Here is a 19,914-nt window from a genome sequence, read left to right on the forward strand (position 1 = left end):
TGTTTGCCCCGGCGAACGCAAAGAGGAAGCCTGAGCGCTCCGTTGGCCTGATCCGAGCCCGAGCCCGTGCCAGTGTGTCAAGGTCACGGCCAAGGAATGTCCCAGCGGGATGCGGAACTGAGACCAAACCGTGGAGGTGAGCAGCCAGCGTGGATGAGGCTGTGGATGGGCCTGGGCTTCCTGTCTTTGGTCCTGATCACCCCATTTGGTAAAGCGCTGTTGGTTCAGGTAAAGGAGTAGCCCGCTTTTGGAGGTACCCCTGGGTGTGTATGAATCAAATGAAGAAATACAAATAAAAAATATAGACCAACAAATATAAATGAAAAGGGAAAAAAAGACATAACTAAAAAAATACAAATAAAAGATTAAAAAGAAAACCCCCAAAACTGCAAAAGTAGCCCGTTGGCCTGGAGGAATATTGCCCAGTGGGGCAGTGGCCTGCCTGCTCAGTGCCTTAGTCTCTTGCCTGCAATGTGGGTAATCCCTTTCTCTGGCCCCAAAGCCCCCCAGGGCCTCTGAGGCTTGATTTGCACCTGAGTAGGCGAGTACCTAAGCGCACACCTGCCCCTATCCCCGGGCCAGGACACGGCCGCAATTGCTACCAGCTCAACAAGTTGAGTGCCGCTCCAGTCCTAACTTAGACGGAATCATCCCACCAGAGAGAAGGTCCTAACACTCACAAGAAAAATTAAATAGCTAGAAAAAAACTCTGAACGTGGTCACTCGCCCAAAATCAAAACCCACTCCAAAGCCGGAAAAAAAGGCTGACCCTGGTAGAGGGTTAGGAGAGGCCTTACCCCCTGAATCGTCCCCACACAGAGGTGAAAGCTATTGTGTCCCAGGGGACAGGAGGAAACCCAGCAAGAGCCAGAGTCACCTGCCCAGGGGGGAAGCTCAGAGGGTTGTTGACTGCTCCGGTATTTCCCCTCTGCCATGAGGCTCCTGACTCAGCATGGGGCAGCGGAAGGAAAGGATGCTCTAGGCAGAGGGGAGGGCACACGCAAAGGTCTAGTGACGAGACAGCTGCCCTTTACAGAGGCAACTGCCAGGGAGGCAGGAGGGAGACCCATTTTAGGGATAGAAGACTGTGTCGGAGGGGCTGTCTGTCCTTGTCCTGCAGTGTCTAAGAGGGGAGCACAACTGTGTTGTGGGATGTTGGAGGGGGGAGGCATGGCCCTGTCCTGGGGGACTCTGTAGGGCCCAGGTGCCACCTACCTCCATTATCCACAGCCAAAGACTTTTCAAGGAGATGCTGGGAAATCCATCAGGAGTCCCCTGTGTTTCATTGTGCCAGACCATCAGAGCATCCTCCCATCTGTCCCATCAGCAGCATGGCAGCCACCCGGCCACAAATGGGTACCTGAGGGCCCCAGAACCCCAGAGCCACTGGGTTATACGCAGACGCTGCCTGAGCCGGCATTCCAATGCCCCAGTTCCAGGGTAGCCCGCAGGCAGGGGCCCATGCAGAGGACACAGAGGCCCAACGGTCGGGGCTGGAGTCCTGGCCTTGCCGCATGAACTCGTGTGCGCCCTCAGTCTCAAATGTAAGGTGGGGGGGGGGTTCTCAATTGCCCTCACGTTGTCATGCTTGCGAGAAGATTCAACTTCAACTCCCCCTGCCCACCTCCCTACCCCGCACCCGCTCACTGAGCTCTTCCTCTTACAATATACAAAACCCCTGCAGCTCGTCCTGAGCCCCAGCAGGGGCCGGCACCCAGCAGGGACTCACTGATTATTCACATATTCAAGAATCTGTGTTGGGACGCCTGGGTGGCTCAGTTGGTTAAGTGGCTGCCTTCCGGCTCAGGTCATGATCCCAGCGCCCTGGGATCGAGTCCCACATCGGGCTCCTTGCTCCGTGGGGAGCCTGCTTCTCCCTCTGCCACTCTGTCTGCCTGTGCTCACTCTCTCTTTCTGACAAGTAAGTAAATAAAATCTTTAAAAAAAAAAAAAAAGAATCTGTGGGACACTGACTTTAGGCTGAGTCGTGGTCTCAGGTTTTGGGCAATGCCATCGCTACTCCTGGATTGCTGTAGGGGATGGCTCCAGGAGAAGGAAAGGGGGTGCTGGGCATCGGGGTGCAGTATGGGAGGGGGCGCCCTCAGGAAGGGATTGGGGCAGCCTCCGGAGAAGCAAGGAAAGAGAAGGGACAGTGGGAAGGGCACTCCCAGCAGAGGGCATGACCAGACAAGGGTCCTGAGGTGGGCTGCAGCTGGGCCCACCCAAGGGAGCCAGTGAGGCTGGGCTGGGAGGGGTGGGCTAGGGGCAGATGAACTCAGGGCAGGCACAAGGTCCCGTGTGGACCTGGGAGGTGCCATGGGTACCTGTGTGTCCTCCAAACCTCATGCAGCCCCAGAACCCCGAGGCAGGTTGTGCTATCTGTACCGAGAATGAGGTGACCCACCCCGGGCCACACAGCCAGCAATGCTTGGCGGGGCTTGAACACAGGCCTGCTGGTTCTGAGGTCTCTTGGGCAATACCTCATAGACTTCTGCAGAATGAAAGCATGAACGTGTTTGCAGAGTGAAATGAGCTAGGGCTGGGCATGAGACGCCTGAAGCAAACTGCCCTTCCCTGGACCTGGGGTTTCCTGGATTCCCAGTGATGGGACCAGCATGCGCTCCAGTGGTCAGAGCAGGAATGCCTTGCAATCACCCCTGGACCTTGAGGGGGACAAGACTGGCTGGCAGACAAGTCCTTGTCCCTAGCCTCTTGCCATTCAAGATCCTTTATACATAGGCTCCATTCTTAAATTTCTTGACACTCTGGTTCCAATGCCCCCTTTTGTGGGAAGCCCAACTCCAACCTACTCCTATTCGTTCCTCAAAGCCCTGGCTCAAATGCCCCCTCCCCTAGGAAACTCTGTCTGTCTCCCCAGGCAGAGCCAGCAGCACCCCAGGAACCCATCCCCTGGCCCAGTCTCATGGGACTGGGGTGTCTCCCGGAGCCACCGAGCCATTTTCACTGTCTGTTCTCCACGTTGTGTTCTCACAGGGATCACAAGGTCAGGCACGCAGCAGGTGCTCGGTGAACGTTTTGTTGAGTGGATAAATCAATAAATGCATGATTGGGCTGGACTTAACCTCAGAGTCGAACCCGGCCTGTGCTGGGTGATAATGAATTTTTGGCTGATTTATTTTGTGGGATGGGGCGGGGGGTAGGCTTCCTTCGTTTTCAGAAACGAGGCCACCCCTGGCGGGCCTGACTCCCTCATCCCGTGGGTCACACTGTGGCATGGAGGCAGTCCTTCTTCGACCCCGGAACTGGCCTGTCCTCTGCATTCAGGGCACGAGTGTTTATGGAATACCTGTGTACCAGGCGCTGTCCTGAGGCCAGCTGGGAACAAGACACAAGCGTCCCTTCTGTGGAGCCGGCCCTACAGTTTATCAGGTGGAATAAGTGCTATTGAGAAAGGCATCCCGGCAGGTAACACATTTGAGCAAAGACTGGAGAAAAGCGAGAAGAAAGCCACGCAGGTGTCTGGGGTGCTCCCGCCAAGGGGCACAGCAGGTGCAAAGGGCCGGAGGTGAGAGCGCGCCGGACACCCCGCGCCAGCGAGCACGGTGAGGAGACAGAAGGGCGGGCGCGGCGGTGGCAGACACCACGAGGGAAGTGAAAGCGACGGCCTGTTCCGGAGGAGAGCAGGGGCTCGACCCCACCCCAGGCACGGCCCGCCCCTCGGCCTCCTCGCGGCTAACAGCCGGGCCTCGCCCCCAGCCGCTCCCCGATCCGGGTTGCCGGGGAGACTCGGCCCCCGCCCCTCCCGGCGCCCGCCCCTCCCGGGCCCCCGCCCCTCCCGGAGCCCGGCCCTGGTCGTCCAGGCCTTGCGCCCCCCCACCCCACCCGGAGCCCCGCGCGAGAGGCGCCCGCGCTGGGTTTGTCCCTCGGCGGCCCCCGTTGCCCGGGCCGGCGCCGGCCGCGCGCGCCGCCAGCCTCGCTCGCGCGCGCTCTCCACCCCACGCCGTGCGTGCCTTGCGTGCCTTGCGTGAGCGTGCGCGGGCGCGTCGGCCGGCAAGGGAGCAGCAAACGGCCGGCGGCGGGCGCCGCGCGGGGGGCGGGCGGCGCGGAGGAGGCGGCAGTGGCCATGGCAGAGGCGTCGCCGCACCCCGGACGGTACTTCTGCCACTGCTGCTCGGTCGAGATCGTGCCGCGCCTGCCGGTGAGGCCCGGGCCGGGGCGGCGGGCGGGAGCACTCGCTCTCGGCCAGAGGCGAGCGGGCTCCGACGGGGAAACTGAGGCCCGGGAGGCGTCGGCCCGGGTCTCTGCGGAGGGCCCGGAGGCGGGGTCCGCCGCCGGGGGCGCCGCGGTGCCGATGACCCCAGATGCGCGGCCTCCCGCCCCGGCAGGCCCCTCGGTCCCTGTTGGGGAAACTGAGGCCCGCGGAGGCCGCGTGACCTGCGCTCGGCACGCCGCGCAGCAGTAGAGAGGTGGGGGTCCCGGGGGCCGTTCCCGGAGCGCGTGGTCGGCGTTGCGGGCACCTGGCTGCGGGCCGCCCGCTGGAGCCTTCCCGCCCGCTTACCCGTGGTCGGGAAGGGACGGGAAGGCGGTGGACCTGGGCCCGGCCTGACAGCTGCCCCGGGCGGCTCTTGGTGCCCCGGGCCTGCGTTTTTGAGCTTCCCTGGAGCTCGGGGCGGGGGCGCTGAGGCCGGCCTGTGGCCAGGTGTTGCTTTCTGCTCATTTAGGCCCACGTTTCGCAAACCGCGTGGTGCAGGAGGGGGTTGCTTGTTAAAGGTACAGTGTCCCAGGCTCCTCATCCCGGAGGTCCAGAGTGGGACCCGTGTCCCCCTGCCCCAGGCCGGCAGGGAAAGCGGCGGTCTGGTCCCACCCTCTCCTCCTTGGCAGGTGCGCAAGGGGAAACCCTGGGAAGCTCAGGCCAGCCGGGCGTGAGGTTTGCCCCGGGCGGATCCCGTGGGGCAGGAAGAGGGGAGTGTGGGATCGTGTCAGGACTTACTGAGCACCTTGTCGGGGCTCTCCTCACACTTCATCTCCGGCCAGGGTGCCCCCCACAGTTGCCTGGCTGTGGGGGGAGGTTGTTCCCATATCAGAGGCAGACTGGGGTCTGCCTTTCCAGCTGTGGGCACCCCTGGGAAGAGGGGGCCAGGGGAAGGGGTCTGTCGGCATCATCCCAGCCACAGAGGAGGAAGGTGGGCTAAAGTTGGGGTTTGGAGCAGAAAGCAGTGTCTGCACCCCCGAGCCTGGGAAAGGTAGGGAGGTGTGGCTTCTAGAGGCGAGGGTCTCCCTCCTCCTCGGGAGAAGGAAGAATAAAAGGAAACCTCAGATGTGTGAGCACCTGCTGGGGAGCTGAGACCTGCCCTACCCCCCCGCCCCCCCGCCTCCCTCCGGAAGTGCAGCCCCAGCTCCCGTCTTTCTCGACCAGGGCGGGAAGGCGCTGGTCCCCTGACAGCTCGCCAGCGTAGCCTAATGGCATACAGCCCCTTGCAGCTGGTCTGAGCCCCGAGATGGCCCTGGGTCTCGGCCTTCCCCCACAGTGGCCTGCTTTGTGGTGGGGTCGGGCGGTCTGCACAGCTGTGCGCTCTGGGCCTCTCTCCCTGGGGCCAGCACAGGGCCTGGGTCCTGGCCAGGTGTGGCCACTGCCTGGCCCTGCGGCCTTGGACCTGGAGGACCCTGACCTCTTGCAGTTGTCACCGGGCTGATGAGGACCTTCCTAAGCACGGAATCCAGTGGTGTCAAGGTATCCTTGGCCTTTGTCCTCAGAGTTCACAGGCTGGGTGGAGAGGCCGTGTCGGATAAGTGATTGGCAAATGTTTGGTTAGGACGCTGGTAGGTTCTGTAACAGCCAGTAACGGTGAGGAGTGTGCCTGCTCGTGGGCTTGGGGTAGGGTTCCACGCGGCGCAGGAGGCCAGCCGTTGATCCGTAGGGGGCACGCAGGGGGCAGAAACGCAGGCTCCGTCGACGTGGTGGCAGGGGAAGGTCGCCCTGGGGTTCGCGTGCTGCAGGGCATTGGGGCTGGCTTTTGTGCGGTTCCTACCTCGGATTTTTGTCACCGCTGAGGTTTCTCCAGAGGCCCAGAGACAGTGCCTGCTTTCAGGGGCTTCCGTGCAGGATCAGGCTGAGGTCGCCCCCAGCTGTGCCACGTCTCCACCGTGTGGCTCTGGGCAAGCCTCTCCGCTCCCTGGACCTCTGTTTCCTGGCCCGCAAGATGGGTTTGAGGAGCTAACCCGACGTGTCCACTCCGTGGGGTCCAGGGGAAGCGCGTGTGTGTGGAGGAGTGCCGGCCCTGACCCGCAGGGTGCACAGGGACGGGCCGGCAGCCTCGCTGGGGCAGGGCATGTGGGAGCAGGAACCAGCCAGGCCGGCTGGCTTGAAGGCCTCCGAGGCTGGCGCACAAGCCCGGACTCGATCCTTCCCAGGAGACGGCCGGGCTCGGGGTGCAGCGGGGGCGCCAGCTTGGGTGGACGTGATTGCAGGCCTGTGGACGTGGCGCTTCTGAGGGTAGAGCCTGGCTGTGCCTGGCGTCTGCAGGGCTTCGGGGAAGTCCCACCGGGTGGACGAAGCAGGCGGCAGTGTGGGGTCCTCACTCCCTGAGCTCCCTGTTGCAGGTGGCGCCTTAAGATCGTCCTCTTCCCGCCTGTCGTCACATTGATGGTGACTGCTTGCCTTCTCAGAGATGTCCTCAGTGTGTGCTCGGAGGGAGACCGGGCCTGGAGGGGTGCTGGGGCGAGGAGAGCCAGCCTGCCCTCGCTCTCTTCACGCGCCCACTGGCCTTGCTCCTGGAGGGGCCTGGAGACATCCTGGCCTTCAGGTTTTAGCAGAATGAGTGGAGTCGTCCCCACAGAACCGGGGGCTGGGCCTGCCTCCCGGGCCCCGTGTGGCCTCATTCTGGGCCCTCTGGCCGCCTGACAGCCGTGTGGGGCCCTGCCCACGGTGAGCCGTCCATTTGCAGCTGCGGAAACCGGGGCCCTGGGGAGGTTAAGGGTGGAACTGATTCCAGTGGCTCGCTGGACACGCAGAGCATGGAGTGGACGTCGGGCACCGGGGATGCCTAGGGAGCCCTGACATGTGGGCTGCCCCCCATCCCGGGGAACGTGGACCCCACCCTGCAACCCTGAAGAGGGCTGATGTTTGCTCAGGGTCTGAAGTCAGCAGGGGCAGAAGCGGGCTGAACCCCAAGGAGGTGGCTGGGTGCCGGGGTGAGCCGTGCCCTAGGGCACCCCAGGCCTCTGAGCCATGTGGCAGCTGAAGCGAGGGGACACCCCCAGCACAGTGGGCACATGTGTCCTGTCGTATGGGCTCCCGGCTAGCCGTGGTGTCTGAAGCACCCTGGGAAGATGGAGGAAGGTGGGAATGGGGACCCCTGGGGGGAAACGAGTGCTGGGCTGTGTGTGCACATCTTTGGCTCACAGAGGGCCTCACCCACGGCCGGGTTGTGGTACGGCTCTGCATCCAGGCGTCCAGCAGTGTGCACGGCGCTCACAGACACTCGGGGGCAGATGGGGTGTGGACGTGGGACACGGTGGCCGCTGCTCAGACCTCGAGAAGAAAGGGCAGGAGGGCTGGGGAGTGGTGAGGGGCAGGGTCTCCTTTCCCATGGGGTTTGGGCAGGTCCCTCTGCCCAGTGACTGCTGAGAACAGCTGCGTGGGGCAGCAGGTGGCTCCTGAGGTCTGTGGGCTGGTGGGGCACAGGCTGGGACGCGGGACTGCAGGGGCGTGGGAGGCCCGTCATGGCTGTGTTTGGGCCTGAGTCTGTGCGGTGCATCTGCACTGCACTTGGAGTTGTGGGTCCTGCGGGGGGCCCTGAGGGGCCCGGCCCACAGAGCCCAGCGTCGCCCTAGAGCAGACCATCCTGTGGGGCCTTGCCTGGCCATGCTGTGAAGGAGATCGTAAATGAGACCGGTGCCTGTTCCCGAGGGCCGTCCCAGCTGACCTGGGCGACCTGGGCACGTCAGTCCCGTGTCTGCACCCGCGTGTTCTCCCTGTCACTGAGGAGGGGCTGAGTCGCACCTCCTAGGCGCTCCGTGGATTGAGTGTCCGTCCTGTCCTCAGTGCTCTGGCCGCCGCTACTGGTGATGATGCCGGAGTGGTCCCCTCCTCCGAGGGGGCGAGGTCACTACTTCACCGTGAGGAGCCATGGGTTAGAGACAGGTGCTCACAGGTGAGGGCTGGGATCCTGGGGCTGCCCCACCTGGACCCAGGCTGGAGGGGCAGGCTCTGCCCGTGGGCGGCGAGCACTCCGTTCAGGGTGTCCTCGCTGGGCTGCAGGCGTCTACTGTTGGCTACTCAGGTTGAACAGAAATCTCTGGGGTGTGCCCTTGGAGGAGGAGAGCACTGGGACACCCCCAGATCTGGTCCCTTTCTCACTGCCGACGTGCAGAGGCTGGAGTCCTGCCTGACATCCTAGGGGGTCCACGGCTCAGACGGGCCAACCTGGATTCAGCCGTGAGGCTTGCGAGGGGCTGGAGAGCCCTGCGGCAGGGCCCTAGCCCTGAGCCCTAGCCCTCTGGTCCTCAGCGGCTGCCGGATCTCAGAGCCCTAGGGTTGAGGCCATCCTCCGTTTACAGGTGGGGAGACCGAGGCTTGCAGCCAGGAGGTGACGTTTGAGCAGAGACCCGACTTCCGAGCCGGGGCAAGCCAGGTAGCTATCTGGGAAGAATACTCTGACAAAGGGGACGGTGTGCAGGCCAGGCCGTGAGAGGAGAGGGCAGGTGGAGGTGGCCTGGTGGGGGCAGGGCAGCAGGAGCGGCCAGGCTGGCCTGTCCCGAGCTGACCACAGGGCAGAGTGGAGAGCAGAGAGTGGGGTGAGGAGCTTGTGCTCCCCGGGGACGCTCAGGAGCGGCCCCAAGCCTCATGGTGGGAGGAGAGGCTGCCTGTTTTGCATCAGGTTGGGCTGCGCAGTTTAGGCTGAGGCGGCCGACACTCCGAGGCTGGCCGGGGAGGGGGTCGGGTTGGGGCGGGGGGCATGGCGGCTGGGAGCGGCCATGCTCCGATGGGGGGGAGCGGCGGCTTCTCACGAAGGCCCTCCCTAGCCCTGCCATCCCGCCTGGTGACGGCAGGCACAGGTCTGGTTTCCGTCTCATTCCGAGGGCAGCTGTGGGGCGGGTGGGCTCCAGCAGGGTCTAGAGAGATCCTGGACCTTCCTGCCGACCCTGAGCCGGAGCAGCCCTGGGTGACGCCCGGTACTGTCTGTGACACGGCCGTGCCAAGCCGTGGTTGGGTTCCGGGAGTCCGAACCGAGGCCAGCCACAGACCCCTGCAGCCGCACCACCCGCGTGCTAAGCCTCCCTCCCCTAGAGGCTCTGCCAGGCAGTGAGAGCCCTGAGGGCTGCGCGCTCCCCGTGTCACAAGCTGCCCAGAGCCCCCACGTCCCTGTCCTCAGTGGTCCTTCTCACAGCTTTGTTGACATACGACCCACCTGCTCACCGCGTGCTCTCCCGTGTTTCCTGTGCGCTCAGCAGCCCTGTACCCACCACCTCATCCAGTCCCAGAACATTCCATCACCCCCAGGAAATCCCGTCCCCATCAGCCATGCCCTCCCCCAGCCCCTCAGCCCCCACGAGTCCCCTTCCTGTCCATGGAGGAGCCTGGTCTGGACGTGTCACACGCGTGGACTCACACCCCGTGTGGCCTCCTGTGTCTCTTTCCCTCCCTGAGCACTGTGGGCTTCAGTCTGTCCCCAGGACGGTGCATGGGGGCCTCGCTCCTGCTGGGGCCAGGGACTCCCCCGCATGTGGGTGGGCCACATCCACCTGTGCAGGGACACTGTGCTTGTCACCACCTTTTGGCTGCCGTGAGTCGTGTCGCTGTGGACGTGCACTAAGGGCTTGGTGGGACGTGTGTTTCCGTGTGTCTCGGCCGTGTACGCAGCCGTGGACTCGCAGGGTCATCGGGCGACTCCGTGTGCAACTTTCTGAGGAGCCGCGGGACTGTTTCCGAAGAGACTGTCCTGCGTCACGTCCCTGCCAGCGTGGCGGCCGGCTCCGACGTCTGCACGTCCTGGCCGGCACTTGTCACTGCGTGTCGGGGTCGGGCTGTTCCCCGGGGGCCGTGACGTGGTGTCTCCCCGGCTCTGGTTCGCATTTTCCTGCTCCCAACTGTGCCGAGCATCCTTCCGCCAGCGTCCTGCCCTCCGTGTGTCTTTGGAGAACTGCCTGTTTTGGTTCTTCGGCCATTTTTGCACTGGGTGGTTTGTAGTTTTGGTGTTGAATTGTTAGGGTTTGTGTGAGTCCTGGACGCTGGCTCCTGTGGCCTGTGCGGCTTCTTCCCATCTGGCTCAGACAGTGTCCTTTGGGGCCCCCTTTGCTTTTGGCGTGCAGGAAGGTGAAGGGATGTGGCCTGTGCTGCGGTGGCTCCCACGGCCCTGACAGAGGGGCCTGGCACTCCCACCTGTGCCCATGGCTCCCCTGGGGCCAGTCCCCCACTCTCCAGTCGGGACAGCACCTGTGGGCCAGAGGTGGGAAGGGGGCGTGCCAGTGGGGATGGGGTCGTGGGCCCCGTGCAGGGGCTACTGGAATGTTCCAGAAATGCCACTATGGGTGCCCACAGGCTGGTCCCTGTCCCTGTGTGGCACTTCCCACCTTAGGTGGCCGCCATCCTGGAACTTGGACTGTTGAGGCCTCCATAGTCCTGGGGCCCTATGGTCACTCCTGCGACCTTTCCAGAGCTTGGTACAGGGGCCTCTATGTGCATGTGGTGGGGAGAGGTGCTCACAGAAGGTTTTCTGTCTGTCTAAGTCAGGAACTGCTCAGTGGCCCACAGCAGCTGGCCTGTTACAGGCCTTGTCAGAGCCTTTAACAGCTGATGTGGGTGAGTGGAGACCTTGAAATGACTTCTGTGATCCTGAGGAGCATGGGCTGATGGACTGTGGGATGACAGGGAGGTGACCTGGGAGCCCGGGCCTCACCGGCACCAGGGGCAGCAGGTCCAAGGGTCACCAGTCATGGAGACACAGAGGTCGTCGCTGAGGCTGATGGGGGTCTGTGCTCATGTCTTAGCCAGCACCGCCCGGCAGGGCCTCTGCCAGCTCTGACTCTGGCCTGGGGCAGTTTCCCAGGTGTGCCTGGAGTTTCTGCTGTGTGCCACGGCTAGAGGTGGGGGGGGTCCCGCTAGCTCAGCCCGGGGCAGGGGCCCTGAGACGGCGCTCACCTGCCCTCTCCCTGCAGGATTACATCTGCCCCAGATGCGAGTCTGGCTTTATCGAGGAGCTTCCAGAAGAAACCAGGTGATGTAGGCCGGGTGCACGCTGGCCGGACCAGGCCCCTCGGGGTGCAGGCGGGGCTGTGGCTGGGACACGGGGTGCCGCGCCGAATGCTGGTTCTGTTCTGGGCGGGCAGAGCCTGGACGGGCTGCGGCAGGCGGGGGATGTTGGGGAGTCAGCCTCCACTTCCTGACCCAGGGCACGGGCAGGGCTTCAGAGGGGGATCGCGGCCCTGAGTCCCAGCACCCCTGGTGCTGACTTGCCCCCGTCCTCCCAGGAGTACAGAAAATGGGTCCGCCCCCTCCACGGCACCCCCGGACCAGAGCAGGCCGTCATTCGAGGTGAGTCTGGCCCCAGGTCGTGTGCCTTTCCTGCAGGCAGCCACCCAGCCTCCCCCTCGCTGCACAGGAGTGTTCCACCGCCTGACCCTTGACCGCCGGGCCTGACCTTCCGCTTTCCTCCCACACACGCCAGGGTCCCCCGGCGTGTCCCCATCCGCCAGAGCCCTGGGTCCGGGCGGTACCCCACGGTGCGTGGAGGACGCCTGGGCTCCCAGGGGGCGGCTCAGGGTCCCGGCCTGTGACCATGGCCCTTCCCCCGCAGAACGTGGACCAGCACCTGTTCACGCTGCCGCAGGGCTACGGCCAGTTTGCTTTCGGCATCTTTGACGACAGCTTCGAGATCCCCACGTTCCCCCCCGGGGTGCAGGCTGATGAGGGCAGGGACCCCGAGAGCCGGCGGGAGAGAGAGCAGCACTCCCGGCACCGGTATGGCGCCCGGCAGCCCCGCGCCCGCCTCACTGCACGGCGGGCTACCGGCCGGCACGAAGGCGTCCCCACGCTGGAAGGGTGAGGCACTGGGGGTAGCCGGCGGGCGGGATGCTCAGGGAAGTCTTGAGGCCTGCCCCGTCCCAGCTCAGGGGGACCGACCATCTGCCCTTCCGGAAGGTTCTGTGGGCACAGAGGGGTGGATGCTAGCTCTGGGGCTGACCTCAGGGCAGGGCGGTCCCCAGCACGTCCAGGCAGATTTTGCCTCTGCCCACCCTGCTGACGGGGTGCAGACGGGGGCCTGAGGATGGGCGAGAACCGGACAGCACCAAGGGCCCTTTGTCCCCTCGGTGCCCCCATCCTTCTGACGGGGTCCCTGCCTCTCCCCCACGCCCCCTGCCTGGATGCCCATCTGGTCAGACACGACTGGTTCACACTTGGGTCCTCGTCTCCCAGGGCGGTTTCTGGCATCCCGGCTCCTCAGTGGAGCCGGGAGCTCCCTCCGTGCGGGGTCAGCACCAGGGCAGCTTCCCTGTGAGCCGAGGCGTGTTCCGAGGGACGGGGCCAAAAAGAGCACATCTCTCGGCGGGCCGGGCTGCTCGGGCGGATGGATTCCTAGCAGGGACTCGGCCGAACGCGAACCGGCGTTGTGTCACTTAAGATGGGCTCAGATGCGCGGGCAGCCCTGGCGTGCTCTGCTCTCTTGGAATCCAGCCCCGGACACAGCCTGGGCTGCCCCGATGACCCTGGTGTCAGGCGTCTGGGAGCTGCCCGGCTCCCCCAGGCCCGGGCTTCGCCGCCACCTCAGCCGGCATGTTTTGGGGCTGCTGTGTACGGCAGGGCTGGGGACCTCTGGGATGAGCCCCGGGTTGTCACGTGGGGAGCAGGTGTGGTTGGTGCTCACAGGTGCTGTCCGGGCCTCCGGGTGGATGCTGACTGCAGGCCGGGCTTCCCGCTCTGTTCCAGGATCATCCAGCAGCTGGTTAATGGCATCATCACCCCGGCCAGCATCCCCAGCCTGGGCCTGGGCCCTTGGTGAGTAGGTGGGCGGGTCCCCTAGCGCCCTGCCAGGCCCCTCCGCCACTTGAACCCCAGACCTCTCTGCCCAGGGGCGTCCTGCACTCAAACCCGATGGACTACGCCTGGGGGGCCAACGGCCTGGATGCCATCATCACGCAGGTACAGGGTGGGGTGCCCGAGGTGGGCACCGGGGTGTTACCATCTTTCCTTCTGCTGAGGACGAGGAGTTTGACGGGCCGGCTACCGGAGGATGAGCGGGTCCCTGGTGTGGATGCCCTGCTCCCCAGTTCTCCATAACTCCCATCCTGAGGCTGGGGGGCCCCGCGTGGACCTCCACAGTGTCCTGAGCTGTCCTGAGGATGGGGTGGTACCCGTGACCCTGGCGGGCCTTGTGAGGGCTTGCCCTGGGGAGGCTGTGGCGCTTGGCCAGGGCAGGATCCAGCGCCTGGGCGGGACCCTTGGTGCCGGGAGGGGTCGCCCCGGCTGCAAAGTGACCCTGACTGGACGCGCAGACGGGTGGGGAGGAGCGTGGGGCTCAGCTTTGTGGGGGGGGTCGGGGGACCTGGAAAAACACAGCCTTGGTGCTTTTGCAGGTAACCCAGCCTTGCATTTCAGAGCCCTGCGGGGCGAGGGGCCGCGCCTGCCTGCCGAGCTCCCGGCACTCTGGCCTCTTGTCTTTCAGCTCCTCAATCAGTTTGAAAACACAGGCCCCCCGCCTGCGGACAAAGAGAAAATCCAGGCCCTCCCCACCGTCCCCGTCACTGAGGAACACGTAGGTGCGTAGCTCTCAGCCGCCGGGCGGCTTTCCCTTTCCCAACACTGTGCCCCCTCAGCGGCGCTCACGGGCTCTGTCCCGCAGGCTCCGGGCTGGAGTGCCCCGTGTGCAAGGACGACTACGGGCTGGGGGAGCGCGTGCGGCAGCTGCCCTGCAGTCATCTCTTCCACGACGGCTGCATCGTGCCCTGGCTGCAGCAGGTGAGCGGGGGCCGCGGCCGTGGGGATCCCCCGCGTGCTCCGCCTCTGACCCCTCCCCCCCATGTCCTCACAAAGCACGACAGCTGCCCCGTGTGCCGGAAAAGTCTCACGGGACAGAACACAGCCACCAACCCCCCAGGCCTGACCGGCGTGAGCTTCTCGTCGTCCTCGTCATCATCGTCCTCCAGCTCGCCAAGCAACGAAAACCCGGCTGGCAACTCCTGAGCCCCCCGCCTCCCTCCGGCCGGCCCCCCGAGTGAGCACAGGACCCCACCCGCACCAGGCCCTGTGGGGCGGTGGGCGGAGAGGGGGGGCACCACGGAGCCGGAGCCTGGAGGTGCCCCCACCTGCCTCGGCTCCCACACCGCCCCCCCCCCGCCGCGGGCAGAGACTCGGAGGACCGCCGCCTCCAGGCTGGCATCTGGCACAGGGGCCTGGGCACACGGCACCCCTGGGGGCGTCCCCAGCTCCCCTACCCATCTGTCTCTAACCTCACCCTCCACACAGCAGCGGCGGAAAGGTTTTTATAATTTTAAATTATTACCGCTTTGAAATAAACGGACGTTTGAGCTCACACGCGGCCCTGCATGATCTGTGGAAAGACTGGGGGGAACCGTGAGGCCAGGGTCTCCGTGGTGCCCGGACAGGCTGCCGGTCCCCAGCCCGGGTGTCCCCGGCCCAGGCACAGGGGGCTCAGGACCACGGGATGACCAGCAAAACAAGAACAAAACTGCTCCGACAGACGTTTTTTAAAGGAAAAAAATATGTGTATCTTGAAAGCTATTTAAAAATACACCTACTTAGAAAGAGAAGCAGGCGGCTGGTGTTTTCCTTCTGCGCGGGCCCTGGGGGCGGGCTGAGCTGTGACGCTTCTGGCGGCCGCGGACCCCGACCCGGGAGCTCGCCGGCAGCCCCCCCCCCCCAAGACAGCAGAGCTTCCCCGAGGGCGGACCCAGCCGCCAGGAAGCCCCAGTCCGCCGGGACCAGCAGCCGCCCCCGCCCGCAGCGAGCGTCCTCCGGTCAGTCAGCACGCCCCGTCCAGCAGCTGCTCCCCGGCTTCACTCTCAGTGTTTTAAGTGGAAGGCGGCTGCTGAGAGCGTGGGAGACTGCGTCCCACCCCAGGGACTGCCGCCCGGGGTGGGACACCTGAGCGGACCCACCTGGCCCAAGGCTACAGAGCTGGGCTTTGAACCTGGGCTCTTCTCTCCGCCCCTTTTCTGTCTGCTGGGGCTCAGCCTGGGGGTGAGGGCTCAGGGGTGCTGGGAGGGCAGGAGGCCCGGCCACCCCAGGTCCCCCCCAAGCCCCTGGAGGATGCAGGCACAGAGCCCCTGTGGCCTGCACGTGCCCTCCCCAACTCCCCGACCCACAGGAGCGGAGGGGCCCTGGCCGCGGCTGCCCTTCAAGCAGCTTCAGACCGCGCGTGGTGTGCGCTTCTGAGTCCATTCTATGCCCCTGTGACCACCACACACCGATTCTCTGACGGTTCTAGGCTCAGAAATGCAGAAAGGAAGGCTCATCTTCTTTCCCCAGGGCCCCAGGGAGACCCGGCTCCTGCCCTTTCCTGGCCTGCGGCCCCCCCATCCTCCCTGCCAGCAGCGCGGGGTCTGCCCGTCTCGGGGACCCCCGCCCTCTGCCTCCCTCTCGGGAGGACTGGTGAGGACGCTGGGCCCCTCGGGAACCCAGGGTCACCCCCACCTTGGGGCCCTGACAAGGTCCCCTCTGCCGCGGGAGGGGACACGTCCCAGCTCCCAGGATGAGGACGGGGACCTGTCGCCCTGTGGCATGTCCATGTCGCCCTCTCTCCCCCAGCCCTCAGACCTCACTCTGCCCGAGCCTCTCCCGACCTCCCTGCCTCAGACACCCCAATGGGCTCCCATCACAGAGCCTTTGCCTAGGCCGTGTCCCAGCCCTTGTGACACATGGCCATGTCCATCATGGGCCTCTGTGGCCCAGCTTGTGACTGGACACCTGTGGCCTCTGCTCAGCTCAGTGTCCACCTCCCCCCCACTCAGGCACTCCTGGGGGTCAGGTCGTGTCCGTGGGGACCTGCAGCGCCCCCAGCCTGGCACATAGCCCGCACTCCATGAATGCTCGGGGAGAAGATGAGTGACCAGACCGGCTTGGCCACGGCCTGGACCTCACCGGCCCCAGGCCCCTGGCTGTGCAGCTCAGGCATCCTGCAGACCCGGGGCCTCAGGAGACCAGGACGGGCAGGAAGTGGGTGGACAGGTGGTGCCGCTGTGTCCGGCCGCCATGCCGTGGGGCCCCCTGCCCATCCAGTGCCAGGAACATGGGCCGGCCACGGTGACGCCAGCGGAGCGAGGCGTAGGTGTTATAGCCGTTCTCCTCGATGCGCTCCTGGAACCTGCAGTGGGCAGTGTAGACCCGCTTCGGGGGGTCGGGCGTGTGAGGCGGGCCCCGGACCCCCTGCTCCCCCCCGACACCCGCCCACCAGACGCCCCTCACGCTGCACTCACCGACCCGTAGAGGCGGCCCCTGCGGTTCATGGCCACGTAGAAGCCCGTGTGCACAGCCTTGAGGACCACGACGCCCACGCGGATGGAGCGGATCTCAATGATGCCTGGGGGTGGGGGGGTGGGGCAGGGCTCAGGGCCGGCAGCCCACCGTCCACTCACCCACACACTCCCGCTGGCGCTCATGCGTTCACCCAGCCCCTGCCGTGAGCTTGGCCTTGTGCTGGGTGTGCTGACACAGGGGGGCACACAGGCCCTGCCAGGAGCACCCCGGGGCGGGGGTTGGAGGGGCAGGAGGGACACTGAAGCCAGTGTGAAGGCCTGAAGCAGGACGGGCCCTGCGGTGGGGGGGAACTCAGGGCGATGATCAGCTCCATGGTGGCCACTGCCACTACAGGAGCCCCAACCGTATGCCGAGCACTGTACCCCACAACCACAGGTGGGGGGCGCCGATGTGCCTGCTTCCCAGAGAGGGAACCTGAGGCCTGGGAAGTGGCAGATGGGAGACCCTGGAGAAGACTTGCCCACGTGGAGTGGTCCGGCGAGGCTGACCCAGGGGATGACCAGGCCTACTGTGGAGCTCAGGCCTCGCCCTCCGGTCTTCAGTCTGCACTTGGATGCCTAAGGTGATGGGGAGCTCACCCCATGTCGCATGGGGCCTCTGTACCTGCTCTCTCTCCTGTCAGGCACCCAGCTCCTTCTCTCTACATGAGAGTCAACTCAAGCCCACCTCCTTGGAGAGCCCCCAGACTTCTCCGGTAAAGCTGCCGCTCCGCCATCCCCTGTACATCACCCGGTTTTCATTTTCTTTGCTCCCTACATGGCCACCCGTGGAATTACTGTATCAGTCATTCGCTTGTTTAACTGCTTTACCCACTGCTGTGGGAGCCCCACGATGGTGGGCTGTCCTGGTCGCTGCTATGTGCCCTCTGTGCCCACTACAGCATACAATCAAAACCCACAGCATTAAAGACAGAGAAAAGCTCCAAGAGCCTCCCTCCGCAGAGCTGTCAACCATGTCACCACCATTGCTGCCCAGATGGGGAAACCGAGGCTCAGAGAGAAGCAGTGACTGTCCCAACCCACCCAGGACATCCAGGCCCCACGCCCAGCCTGAAGACACCCTGCCTGCCTGTGCCCACCACCGACGGACTGGCCCAGCCAGTCCCCTTGTCGTTGTCCTTGTCCGGTGAGCCTAATGAGAGCCTTGGGCGCCCAATGAAAGCAGATGGAAGGGCAGAGGGTGATTACCTGCCCTAATGGTGGTGACTCAGGTAGTGGCCGGGGATTAGCCATCCCCGGCCCGGGGCCTCAGAGCTCTGGGCAGACCAAGACAGGGCCGCAGGGTCACGGAGGCTCTAGATCCCCGGCAGCCCCTGGGCTCCTCCTTCTCCCTCGCCCCTTGCCTCCTCTTGCCTCCTCCATTCCACACTTATTGAGTGCCTACTGTTTGCGGGGCAGGGCGTCAGGGACAGTGATTCCGACCTGACAAGGTTCTGGGCATGAAGGAGCCCCAGCAACACCCCCACCCTGACCCCAGCAGTGAGACCCTTGGGCAGGCCATTTTCCCTCTCTGTCCCTCATCCACCAAAATGATGTGTGGGAAGCAAGACAGGGGCCCCTCACTCCAGCAAGTTCTGAGTTTGGATGTGCGGTGTGGGGAGTCCAGGGCTCAGACCCTAGCTCTGCTTCCGCTTCTCGATGCCGCCGGGTCCTGGGGCCGGGGGCTTCCAGGAGCCGCCATCTCGACCCCTGTAAAGGGACCCAGGGATCCCAGCCTCAACGACTGTGCGGCGGAGCCGGGCCAGCGCTGGGCGCTTCCTCTGCGACGTTTACCTCAACTGTCCAGCCCTCTCAGCGCGGGCGCTGGACCCACTGCACAGCTGGGGAAACTGAGGCCCCAGCAGCCGCCACACACCCTTACGGGACAGAGGACCCGGGGCCCGGCTGGTCCTTACCACTGCTGCCGCCCCTGTCCTTCCCGCCGGCCCGTCTGCCCCGCACCCTCCCCGAACTCACTGTCGGCGCCGTGGCGCCAGCGGGTGCCCTGCACGCGGCCGCTGGTGTCCACGCGCAGGAAGAAGTGCGTGGAGGAGAAGAGGCGCCGCCAGCGCACGTCGCCCTCCAGGTGCGGGTAGCTGCGTGGTCTCCGCGGACTGCCCGGCGTCCCCGCGGCGCCGGGCGCCCGTGCCAGCAGCAGCCACACCAGGCCCAGCCACAGGCGGCCGCGCATCGCCCCGCGCCCGGATCGCCGCCCGCTCTGCCTCCCCGCGGTGCGTCGGGGGCTCGGCCATCGCCGGGGCGGGGGCGGGGCGCCTCTGCCGGGCCAGCCCGCGCGGGCCAATAGGGAGTCCGGGGGGCGGGGGCCTGAGCCACAGGGGGCGGGCCAGGGGAGACAGGGCGGGGCCGTGGGCCAGGAGCCGACCAGTGGAGAGGCGGCGGCAGGCCAGTGGGCGGGGCGTCGGGCGGGCTCAGAGCCGCGGGCGCGGGGCGACTCGGCGACTGGGCGGGGCCGGGATGCGGGGCGGGGCCCATTCGGGAAAACTCTCCTGCCTCCGCGCGTGTTTGTCTTGCGGGGCGGGGAGGGCAGTGCGTGTCCGTGAGTCACCGGCTTAGCCTGCAGGGGCTGCGGGGGTGTGGGTGTGAGAGAGGCGGGCCCGCGGAGACACGGAGGGAGGCAGAGACAGCTCCGGGGGAGACGCAGGGAAAGGCTGCGAAGAGTCCGGTCTGTGAGGGACAGGAAGCTGGGCAGGGGGACAGGGAGCAGTCAGAGACCAGGGGGTGGGCAGCTCTGGCCTGCGTGTCTGCGCCAGCCAGGCCTCTGCACTGGGCATGCCTCGGGGTGGGGGGGGCTTGTCTGCTCCCCAGGAGGCAGGTCCTCAGGGCCTTCCCTGAGGGCTGGGCACGTGTGGGTAGAGGGACTGTGGTAGAGGGACGTGTGGGTAGAGGGACTGTGGTGCATACCCGTGTTAGGCGGGGGCAGCGATGGGGTGCTGCGGCGAGAAGGGGGCTGACGGCAGACCAGCATGGGTGCACGTCTGTGGCCAGCCGGCAGGGGCATGGACGATGACTGGGGCCAGCATCCCGTCCCCATCGTCCTCCAGAGCTGCATGTCCGAGGAGGGTGGCTCCCTTTCCACCCATACCTGCTTGTCATTTACAGACACACCCAAGCTCCACAGGGAGCCACCCCGTGTCCTGGATCCTGACAGGAGCACAGTGAACCCCCACGGACTCAGAGTCGAGAGACGTCATTGATAGGTGCGGGAACTGAGGCCCGAGGGGGTCAGCACCTTCCCCAAGGCCCCACACAGGCCACATCCCCGGGCTCGAGTCCCTGCCCCTCTGCTCCCCTAGGCCCAGTTCTACAGGCAGGGCCCCAGGTGGCACCTTTTAAGAGCATCCGGGTGAAGACAAGGTGACAAGCCTGGCCCAGTGGAGTGCTGGAGGGGTAGCCGATCTCGCCAGAAGCCAGGATGTCTTCCTGGTGGCTCTGGGGATTCCCTGATCCTTCTTCCTGGTCCCA

The 19,914-nt window shown here is 65.3% G+C and overlaps 2 protein-coding genes across 3 annotated transcripts; one reads left to right on the plus strand and one right to left on the minus strand.

Annotated features, from left to right (window-relative positions):
* Nucleotides 1-3,970: 3,970 nt before the first annotated feature.
* RNF126 (ring finger protein 126) lies at nt 3,971-14,489 on the plus strand. Of its 2 annotated transcripts, none has more exons than XM_080815522.1 (9): nt 3,971-4,159; nt 11,119-11,177; nt 11,431-11,494; nt 11,757-12,001; nt 12,887-12,955; nt 13,030-13,099; nt 13,623-13,716; nt 13,800-13,915; nt 14,055-14,489. In XM_080815522.1, the coding sequence occupies exons 1-9, from the start codon at nt 4,085-4,087 to the stop codon at nt 14,058-14,060; spliced, it is 798 nt and encodes a 265-aa protein (XP_080671648.1). In that variant the 5' UTR covers nt 3,971-4,084; the 3' UTR covers nt 14,061-14,489. The 2 variants fall into 2 exon arrangements, with proteins under 2 accessions (XP_080671648.1, XP_080671647.1); XM_080815521.1 differs by having other exon boundaries at nt 3,974-4,159; nt 13,991-14,489.
* Nucleotides 14,490-14,666: 177 nt separating this feature from the next.
* Nucleotides 14,667-18,651, minus strand: FGF22 (fibroblast growth factor 22). Its single transcript, XM_080815537.1, has 3 exons — nt 18,409-18,651; nt 16,393-16,496; nt 14,667-16,303 (listed from the first exon to the last, which is right to left on the minus strand). Exons 1-3 carry the CDS (start codon nt 18,620-18,622, stop codon nt 16,109-16,111), a joined length of 513 nt encoding a protein of 170 aa, XP_080671663.1. The 5' UTR covers nt 18,623-18,651; the 3' UTR covers nt 14,667-16,108.
* Between the last annotated feature and the right edge of the window lie 1,263 nt (nt 18,652-19,914).

The sequence above is a fragment of the Martes martes genome (genome assembly GCF_963455335.1).
Source record: "Martes martes genome assembly, chromosome: 1".
NCBI lineage: Eukaryota > Metazoa > Chordata > Mammalia > Carnivora > Mustelidae > Martes > Martes martes.

Coding starts and splice junctions, on each gene's coding strand:
- FGF22 (XM_080815537.1), bottom strand. CDS start 18,622: ATGCGCGGCCGCCTGTGGCTGGGCCTGGTGTGGCTGCTGCTGGCACGG. Junction 16,497..18,408: donor CTGGCGCCACGGCGCCGACA/GTGAGTTCGGGG, acceptor CCCCACCCCCAG/GCATCATTGAGATCCGCTCC. Junction 16,304..16,392: donor GGGGCCGCCTCTACGGGTCG/GTGAGTGCAGCG, acceptor GACCCCCCGAAG/CGGGTCTACACTGCCCACTG.
- RNF126 (XM_080815521.1), top strand. CDS start 4,085: ATGGCAGAGGCGTCGCCGCACCCCGGACGGTACTTCTGCCACTGCTGC. Junction 12,002..12,886: donor GGCGTCCCCACGCTGGAAGG/GTGAGGCACTGG, acceptor GCTCTGTTCCAG/GATCATCCAGCAGCTGGTTA. Junction 12,956..13,029: donor AGCCTGGGCCTGGGCCCTTG/GTGAGTAGGTGG, acceptor CTCTCTGCCCAG/GGGCGTCCTGCACTCAAACC.